A 10696-nucleotide genomic window follows, 5' to 3' on the forward strand; every position below is an offset into this window, starting at 1 on the left:
AACAAGCCGGGTCGTCCTGTCGGGGCTTATTTTCCCGATAATGACCAGCGTTCTTTACATTATCAGTTACTTAATAACTCATGTTCACACAGTAAGATCCACAGGCCGGGTTCTCCACAGCTTTTAATGAAGAAACAGTTGTTTTTGTACAGATGTTTGGCTCTGAGGACGGTCCAGACGCAGACTCACAAACACTCGGCTCCGTTTGGAACCTCAGAGGACGAGGATGAGGATAAAGAGGAGGATGAAGAGGACGAGGAGGACGAAGAGGAGGATGAAGAGGACGAGGAGGACGAAGAGGAGGATGAAGAGGATCCTTAGTGAGTCTGTAATGATCTATGACAGGCTCGTGGACCACGTCGCCCCCTGGTGGCAGAGACAGGACTTCAGTTTGTCTGTTTTTGTCCTGGTTTGGTTTCCTTTGTGATGTTCAGATTCCTCCAGATCGTCTCCGGGCCGGACGTTCTTCTCCGCCCGGTCCTGACGTCGCCTGGACTACAGTAAATGAGAGGGGCTGTGGGGGAAAGGACTACAAACATGGCGGCACACAGAGACTACAAACATGGCCGCCCCCTCAGTCCCGGCTCAGGCGGCTCTGCAGCTCCTGCAGGTCCAGGCCCTGGTCTAAAGGACAGCCCTCGATCAGGCTGTTCACCGGGGTGGGAGGAACCGCCATGTCCTGCTCCCGGGTCCACAGGAAGTCCTTCAGGAGGGGGAGGAGCTTCTTCCTCGACGCCACCGCGTTTCCTTCAACCACAAACACGGGTTAAAACGTGACGTCATGACCTTTAACCCCTGAACTCCCGCCTGAGCCGAGCACATGTTCTCCAGTTTGGCTTTACCCCAATCCAAACAAACAAAACTGAGACGAAAACAATGATGGAGGAAATGTGACAAAAAAGTGGCAAAAATGTCACAAGAAATTGACAAAAAATTTACCAAAAAATGACAAAAAAGTGACAAAAAAATTACAAAAATTATTCATTCGTGTGATACTCTGTTGTGTGGTGGTATAGTTTATCCACAGCTGATAAAAAATTGACAAAAAAAGAACTAAAAATTGATAAAAATGAAAAAAAAAAAGTGACAAAAAAAAGACAAAAATATGACAAAAATGTGATAAAAATTTGACCAAAAAATTACGAAAAATTGACAAAAAATTGACGAAACAGTTCCATAAATGAGTTGAAAACCCAACAAAAAAATGATGGAAAAAGATCCTCTGGGTTGAGGCGGGAGTTAAGAGGTTAAACCTGTAAACTCTGTGATCCTGGAGTTTCACCAGCGTTCATTAATGTCTGTGTTTCAGCTGTAGTTTCATTTCATTTTCATGTAAGTTTATTTGAATAGGGACATGTTCAGTCACACGGCAGAACAACACGAGGTCGCCTTCGCCTCGTCGCCGTGGAAACGCTTTGTAACTGACGACGGTTCAACGGTGACGAGGCCAAAGTTAAAGGACTTTTTCAGCCAGAAAAATAATAAATCACCTCTAAAAAGTGTTGGTGATTTAACCTCTTAACTCCCGCCTGAACCGAGTTCAGCTTTACCCAAATCCTGTCGGCCAGTGTGACATTTGAAAGCTAAGATCTACAAAACTCATGTAAATGGATTCAACTCTTTTTTGTCACTTTTTGTCATTTTTTTGGTCATTTTTTAAGTAATTTTCTGGTCTAATTTTTGTAATTTTTTATCATTTATTGGTCCAATTTTTGTAATATTTAGTAATGTTTTTTGTAATTTTTTGATCAAATCTTGGTCATTTTTTTGTCACTTTTTAATAAATTTTTGGTCCATTTTTTGTAATATTTTTGTCATTTTTTTTGTAATATTTTGTAAAAAAATTTGTCATTTTTTCGTCTTTTTTTTCTTTTTTTGATCAATTTTTTATCATTTTTTTGTCCTATTTTGGTCATTTTTGGTACATTTTTTTGTCATTTTTTTGTCAAAGTTTTCTCACTTTCTTTGTCACATTTCCATCATTGTTTTCGTCTCAGTTTTGTTGATATTTTCACACCTTTTTTCCAGAAGCTTTTGGATTGGGGTAAAGCCAAACTGGAGAAAATGCTCTCGGTTCAGGCGGGAGTTAAGGGGTTACAGGAACAGGCCGGTGTTTCCAGACTGAGATGTTCTGAGCTTAGACGAGTTCATGTGTCCCTGTCTGGTCGTCACGCGTGTCCTCAGTCACGTTAGCACAGACGGCGTTAGCATTTAGCCTCGTCTAAGCTCAGAACATCTGAGTGTGGGAAAACCCCGGCCTGTTCCTGTGTGACATTATGACATCATTATGACCTCATTACGACATCATTATGACCTCATTACGACATCATTATGACCTCATTACGACATCATTATGACCTCATTACGACATCATTATGACCTCATTACGACCTCACTACGACCTCACTACGACCTCATTATGACATCACTACGACCTCACTACGACCTCATTATGACCTCAGTATGACCTCAGTATGACATCACTATGACCTCATTATGACCTCAGTATGACCTCAGTATGACCTCACTACGACCTCACTACGACCTCATTATGACCTCATTATGACCTCATTATGACCTCATTATGACCTCAGTATGACCTCAGTATGACCTCACTACGACCTCACTACGACCTCACTACGACCTCACTACGACCTCATTATGACCTCATTATGACCTCAGTATGACCTCAGTATGACCTCATTATGACCTCATTACGACCTCATTACGACCTCAGTATGACATCAGTATGACCTCAGTATGACATCAGTATGACCTCATTATGACCTCATTATGACCTCATTACGACCTCATTACGACCTCACTACGACATCACTATGACCTCATTATGACCTCATTATGACCTCATTATGACCTCAGTATGACCTCAGTATGACCTCAGTATGACCTCACTACGACCTCACTACGACCTCATTATGACCTCATTATGACCTCAGTATGACCTCAGTATGACCTCAGTATGACCTCAGTATGACCTCATTATGACCTCATTATGACCTCATTACGACCTCATTACGACCTCATTACGACCTCATTATGACATCACTATGACCTCAGTATGACATCAGTATGACCTCATTATGACCTCATTATGACCTCATTATGACCTCATTACGACCTCATTATGACCTCATTATGACATCACTATGACCTCAGTATGACATCATTATGACATCACTATGACCTCACTATGACCTCATTACGACCTCATTATGACATCACTATGACCTCAGTATGACCTCATTATGACCTCATTATGACCTCATTACGACCTCATTATGACCTCATTATGACATCACTATGACCTCAGTATGACATCATTATGACATCACTATGACCTCACTATGACCTCATTACGACCTCATTACGACCTCATTATGACATCACTATGACCTCAGTATGACATCACTATGACCTCACTATGACCTCATTACGACCTCATTATGACCTCATTATGACATCACTATGACCTCAGTATGACATCAGTATGACCTCAGTATGACCTCAGTACGACCTCATTATGACCTCATTATGACCTCATTACGACCTCATTACGACCTCATTACGACCTCACTATGACCTCAGTATGACATCACTATGACCTCAGTATGACCTCATTACGACCTCATTATGACCTCATTATGACATCACTATGACCTCATTATGACCTCATTACGACCTCATTACGACCTCAGTATGACATCACTATGACCTCACTATGACCTCATTATGACCTCATTATGACCTCATTATGACCTCAGTATGACCTCAGTATGACCTCAGTATGACCTCACTACGACCTCACTACGACCTCATTATGACCTCATTATGACATCAGTATGACCTCATTATGACCTCATTATGACCTCATTATGACCTCATTACGACCTCATTATGACCTCATTATGACATCACTATGACCTCACTATGACCTCACTATGACCTCATTACGACCTCATTACGACCTCATTACGACCTCATTATGACATCACTATGACCTCAGTATGACATCAGTATGACCTCATTATGACCTCATTATGACCTCATTACGACCTCATTATGACCTCATTATGACATCACTATGACCTCAGTATGACATCACTATGACCTCATTATGACCTCATTATGACCTCATTACGACCTCATTATGACCTCATTATGACATCACTATGACCTCAGTATGACATCATTATGACATCACTATGACCTCACTATGACCTCATTACGACCTCATTACGACCTCATTACGACCTCATTACGACATCACTATGACCTCAGTATGACATCAGTATGACCTCATTATGACCTCATTATGACCTCATTATGACCTCATTACGACCTCATTATGACCTCATTATGACATCACTATGACCTCAGTATGACATCATTATGACATCACTATGACCTCACTATGACCTCATTACGACCTCATTACGACCTCATTATGACCTCAGTATGACCTCATTACGACCTCATTACGACCTCATTACGACCTCATTATGACATCACTATGACCTCATTATGACCTCATTATGACCTCATTATGACCTCAGTATGACCTCATTATGACCTCATTATGACCTCATTACGACCTCATTACGACCTCATTATGACATCACTATGACCTCATTATGACCTCATTATGACCTCAGTATGACCTCATTATGACCTCATTACGACCTCATTACGACCTCATTACGACATCACTATGACCTCATTATGACCTCATTATGACCTCAGTATGACCTCATTATGACCTCATTATGACCTCATTACGACCTCATTATGACCTCATTATGACATCACTATGACCTCAGTATGACATCATTATGACATCACTATGACCTCACTATGACCTCATTACGACCTCATTACGACCTCATTACGACCTCATTATGACATCACTATGACCTCAGTATGACATCAGTATGACCTCATTATGACCTCATTATGACCTCATTATGACCTCATTACGACCTCATTATGACCTCATTATGACATCACTATGACCTCAGTATGACATCATTATAACATCACTATGACCTCACTATGACCTCATTACGACCTCATTATGACCTCATTACGACCTCATTATGACCTCATTATGACATCACTATGACCTCATTATGACCTCATTATGACCTCAGTATGACCTCATTATGACATCATTATGACATCACTATGACCTCATTATGACCTCATTACGACCTCATTATGACCTCATTATGACATCACTATGACCTCATTATGACCTCATTACGACCTCATTATGACCTCATTATGACATCACTATGACCTCATTATGACCTCATTACGACCTCATTATGACCTCATTATGACATCACTATGACATCACTATGACCTCATTATGACCTCATTATGACCTCATTATGACATCACTATGACCTCATTATGACCTCATTATGACATCACTATGACCTCATTATGACCTCATTATGACCTCATTACGACCTCATTATGACCTCATTATGACATCACTATGACCTCATTATGACATCACTATGACCTCATTATGACATCACTATGACCTCAGTATGACATCATTATGACATCACTATGACCTCACTATGACCTCGTTACCTTGGTGGAAGGCGGAGACGTGCGGATGGGAGCAGCTGATTGGCCGCAGCTCCAGGTTGGGATTGTGGGCGTGTTCCAGGTACAGACTCACCTGAGGGAGACACAGTTAGTGTGAGCGACGCCCGCAGGCCCCGCTTTGGGAACCCCCCCCCCCCCTGTACCTGCTCTCTGATTGGCTGGCTGAGGCTGAACACCCCGAGCTCTCTGATTGGCTGTTGGCTTTTTGTGAAGGAGATGGACATGAGCAGCAGCGAATCATATCCCATCGTCTGACTGAACGCCGAGAGCTCCGCCTCCGCGCCCGGCCGGACCAGGAAGTCCTAGAACACAGGGGCCAATCAGAGACAAAGATACCTTCAGGGGGAGGAGTTACCTTCAGAGGGAGGAGTTACCTTCAGGGGGGAGGGGTTACCTTCAGAGGGAGGAGTTACCTTCAGAGGGAGGAGTTACCTTCAGGGGGGAGGAGTTACCTTCAGGGGGGAGGGGTTACCTTCAGGGGGGAGGGGTTACCTTCAGGGGGAGGGGTTACCTTCAGGGGGGAGGGGTTACCTTCAGAGGGAGGAGTTACCTTCAGGGGGGAGGGGTTACCTTCAGGGGGGAGGGGTTACCTTCAGGGGGGAAGAGTTACCTTCAGGGGGAGGAGTTACCTTCAGGGGGAGGAGTCACCTTCAGGGGGAGGAGTTACCTTCAGGGGGAGGAGTTACCTTCAGGGGGAGGAGTTACCTTCAGGGGGAGGGGTTACCTTCAGGGGGAGGGGTTACCTTCAGGGGGAGGAGTTACCTTCAGGGGGAGGAGTTACCTTCAGGGGGAGGGGTCACCTTCAGGGGGAGGGGTCACCTTCAGGGGGAGGGGTCACCTTCAGGGGGAGGGGTCACCTTCAGGGGGAGGGGTCACCTTCAGGGGGAGGGGTCACCTTCAGGGGGAGGGGTCACCTTCAGGGGGAGGGGTTACCTTCAGGGGGAGGGGTTACCTTCAGGGGGAGGGGTTACCTTCAGGGGGAGGAGTTACCTTCAGGGGGAGGAGTTACCTTCAGGGGGAGGAGTTACCTTCAGGGGGAGGAGTTACCTTCAGGGGGAGGAGTTACCTTCAGGGGGAGGAGTCACCTTCAGGGGGAGGAGTCACCTTCAGGGGGAGGGGTCACCTTCAGGGGGAGGGGTCACCTTCAGGGGGAGGGGTCACCTTCAGGGGGAGGGGTCACCTTCAGGGGGAGGAGTCACCTTCAGGGGGAGGAGTCACCTTCAGGGGGAGGAGTCACCTTCAGGGGGAGGAGTCACCTTCAGGGGGAGGAGTTACCTTCAGGGGGAGGAGTTACCTTCAGGGGGAGGAGTTACCTTCAGGGGGAGGAGTTACCTTCAGGGGGAGGAGTTACCTTCAGGGGGAGGGGTCACCTTCAGGGGGAGGGGTCACCTTCAGGGGGAGGAGTTACCTTCAGGGGGAGGAGTTACCTTCAGGGGCAGGAGTTACCTTCAGGGGGAGGAGTTACCTTCAGGGGGAGGGGTCACCTTCAGGGGGAGGGGTCACCTTCAGGGGGAGGGGTCACCTTCAGGGGGAGGAGTTACCTTCAGGGGCAGGAGTTACCTTCAGGGGGAGGGGTTACCTTCAGGGGGAGGGGTTACCTTCAGGGGGAGGGGTTACCTTCAGGGGGAGGGGTTACCTTCAGGGGGAGGGGTTACCTTCAGGGGGAGGCGTTACCTTCAGGGGGAGGAGTTACCTTCAGGGGGAGGAGTTACCTTCAGGGGGAGGGGTTACCTTCAGGGGGAGGGGTTACCTTCAGGGGGAGGGGTTACCTTCAGGGGGAGGAGTTACCTTCAGGGGGAGGGGTTACCTTCAGGGGGAGGTAGAGGACGCTGATGCCGAGGCTCATGTCGGGTCCGGACACAGACTTCAGGTCCTTCCTCAGCATCTGCTCCGAGTCCAGACCTGAGGGAGACACAGAGACACAGGGCGTTACCGTGGTTACCCCGAGAGACTGGCTCCACCTCCACCTCCACCTCCACCTCCACCTCCACAATCTGGAGCTGAACGCCCAGAAGACAGTGGAGATGATCGTGGACAGACTCTTCCACCCCATCTCCACCGTGGACTCCTCCATCATCACCCAGGACAAGCTGCCTCATGAAGAAGGCCCAGCAGAGGATGTTCTTCTCCACAGCTGACCCTTCTCAGCCTGGACACGGACTATTCCCCCCTCAGGCAGGAGGCCACGGTCCCTCGACCTCGCACAGACGGATCTGCTCCGTTTTCTCACCGCTGACGTCGAACTTGGCGAGCTGCAGCTCCTGGAACAGCTCAGATCTTTGAGGCAGCGTCTGGACCGAGGCCTCCAGCTTCAGGAGAACTTCAGAGTCTTTGGGAGTGACTTTCCCCGCGTCAGGAGACATGTCCACGCAGTCCACCAGCACGGTCCCTGAAACAGACACACGGCACACACTTTTTATGGTCATTTTTTTGCCATTTTTTTGTCATTTTTTGTTGGTATTTTTTTGTCATTTTTTGTCATTTTTATGTCATTTTTATGTCATTTTTTGTCACATTTTTGTCATTTTTTTGTCATTTTTTGTCTTTTTTTTGTCTTTTTTTGTCTTTTTTTTTGTCTTTTTTTTTTGTCATTTTTTTGTCTTTTTTTTGTCAATTTTTGGTCAATTTTTGGTCAATTTTTGGTCATTTTTTGGTCATTTTTTTTGTCATTTTTTTGTCATTTTTTTTGTCAATTTTCTGTCAATTTTTTGTCTTTTTTTTGTCATTTTTTTTGTCACATTTTTGTCATTTTTTTTTGTCATTTTTTGTCATTTTTTGTCATTTTTTGTCATTTTTTTGTCATTTTTTGTCATTTTTAGTCATTTTTAGTCATTTTTTGTCAATTTTTTGTCAATTTTTTGTCAATTTTTTGTCTTTTTTTTGTCTTTTTTTGTCTTTTTTTTTGTCATTTTTTGTCAATTTTTTGTCAATTTTTTGTAATTTTTTTGTCATTTTCTGTCGATTTTTTGTCAATTTTTTGTCATTTTTTTGTCATTTTTTTGGTCAATGTTCTGTCAATTTTTTGTCATTTTTTTGTCATTTTTTTTGTCACATTTTTGTCTTTTTTTTTGTCATTTTTTGTCATTTTTTGTCATTTTTAGTCATTTTTTGTCAATTTTTTGTAAATTTTTTGTCAATTTTTTGTCAATTTTTTGTCTTTTTTTTGTCTTTTTTTGTCTTTTTTTTTTGTCATTTTTTGTCAATTTTTTGTCAATTTTTTGTAATTTTTTTGTCATTTTCTGTCAATTTTTTGTCAATTTTTTGTCTTTTTTTGTCACATTTTTGTCACATTTTTGTCATTTTTTGTCATTTTTTTGTCATTTTTTTGTCGTTTTTTGTCATTTTTTTGTTATTTTTTGTGATTTATTTGTGATTTTTTTTGTCATTTTTTTTGTCACATTTGTCATTTTTTGTCATTTTTTGTCATTTTTTTGTCATTTTTTTGTCATTTTTTTGTCATTTTTTTGTCATTTTTTGTGATTTATTTGTTATTTTTTTTGTCATTTTTTGTCATTTTTTTGTCATTTTTTGTCTTTTTTTTGTCTTTTTTTTGTCTTTTTTTTGTCTTTTTTTTGTCTTTTTTTTGTCTTTTTTTTGTCTTTTTTTTGTCAATTTTTTGTCAATTTTTTGTCAATTTTTGGTCAATTTTTGGTCAATTTTTTGTCATTTTTTTTGTCACATTTGTCATTTTTTGTCATTTTTTGTCATTTTTTTGTCATTTTTTTGTCATTTTTTTGTCATTTTTTGTGATTTATTTGTGATTTTTTTTTGTCATTTTTTGTCATTTTTTGTCATTTTTTTGTCATTTTTTGTCATTTTCTTGTCTTTTTTTTGTCATGTTTTTGTCACATTTTTTGTCACATTTTTGTCATTTTTTGGTCAATTTGTTGTCTTTTTTTTTGTCATTTTTTGTCATTTTTTTTGTCACATTTTTGTAATTTTTGTTGTCTTTTTTTTTGTCTTTTTTTTGGTCAATTTTTTGTCAATTTTTTGTCTTTTTTTTGGTCATTTTTTGTCATTTTTTTTGTCAATTTTCTGTCAATTTTTTGTCATTTTTTTGTCATTTTATTTGTCACATTTTTGTCATTTTTTTGTCATTTTTTGTCATTTTTTGTCATTTTTTGTCATTTTTTGTCATTTTTTTGTCATTTTTTTGGTCAATTTTTGGTCATTTTTTTTGTCATTTTTTGTCATTTTTTGGTCAATTTTTTGTCAATTTGTGTCGTTTTTTTGTAATTTTTTTGTCTTTTTTTTGTCACATTTTTGTCACTTTCTTGTAACTTTTTGTCCCCCCGACAACGCGAGGCTTTCACTGAGCTCCGTGAGGGTCAACAGGAGCTTCAGAAGGTCACCTGAGCTCCGTGAGGGTCTTCAGAAGGTCACCTGAGCTCTGTGAGGGTCACCAGGAGCTTCAGAAGGTCACCTGAGCTCCGTGAGGGTCTTCAGAAGGTCACCTGCAGCTCCATGGAGGGTCTGAGAGTTCTTACCGTAGAGCAAAGTCCCGACCACAGAGTCCAGCAGCTGCGGCGCCCCCTGCAGGACGCGCTCGGCCACCAGCGTCGCACACGACCCCACGGGCTCCACGGCAACGGGACAACAGGAAGTGACACGCTCCAGTTTGTGATGGTCGATGACCTCCACCACCGCCCCCTCCAGGTCACTGTCGGAACTGCACACACAGGGGCGGGGTTTAGGGGCGGAGCTTAGGGGCAGAGTTTAGGGGCGGAGTTTGGGGGCGGAGCTTAGGGGCGGAGCTTAGGGGCGGGGTTTAGGGGCGGGGTTTAGGGGCGGGGTTTGGGGGCGGAGCTTAGGGGCGGGGTTTAGGGGCGGGGTTTAGGGGCGGAGCTTAGGGGCGGAGCTTAGGGGCGGAGCTTAGGGGCGGGGTTTAGGGGCGGAGCTTAGGGGCGGAGCTTAGGGGCGGGGTTTAGGGGCGGAGCTTAGGGGCGGAGCTTAGGGGCGGAGCTTAGGGGCGGAGCTTAGGGGCGGGGTTTAGGGGCAGAGTTTAGGGGCGGAGTCTGGGGCGGAGCTTAGGGGCGGAGCTTAGGGGCGGGGTTTA

At 43.6% G+C, this 10696-nt stretch overlaps 1 protein-coding gene across 1 annotated transcript; it reads right to left on the reverse strand.

The window, feature by feature from the left end:
• Positions 1 to 447: 447 nt before the first annotated feature.
• On the reverse strand, positions 448 to 10309 carry prune (prune exopolyphosphatase; the record flags this gene model as incomplete). The annotated part of the gene is made up of 6 exons (XM_079583316.1): positions 448 to 747; positions 5623 to 5713; positions 5784 to 5942; positions 7448 to 7542; positions 7871 to 8029; positions 10128 to 10309. Coding segments are annotated over 6 exons (859 nt in total), but the record flags the coding sequence as incomplete, so codon positions are not given.
• Between the last annotated feature and the right edge of the window lie 387 nt (positions 10310 to 10696).

The sequence above is a fragment of the Gobius niger genome (assembly GCF_951799975.1).
Source record: "Gobius niger genome assembly, contig: SCAFFOLD_106, whole genome shotgun sequence".
In the NCBI taxonomy this organism is placed as follows: domain Eukaryota; kingdom Metazoa; phylum Chordata; class Actinopteri; order Gobiiformes; family Gobiidae; genus Gobius; species Gobius niger.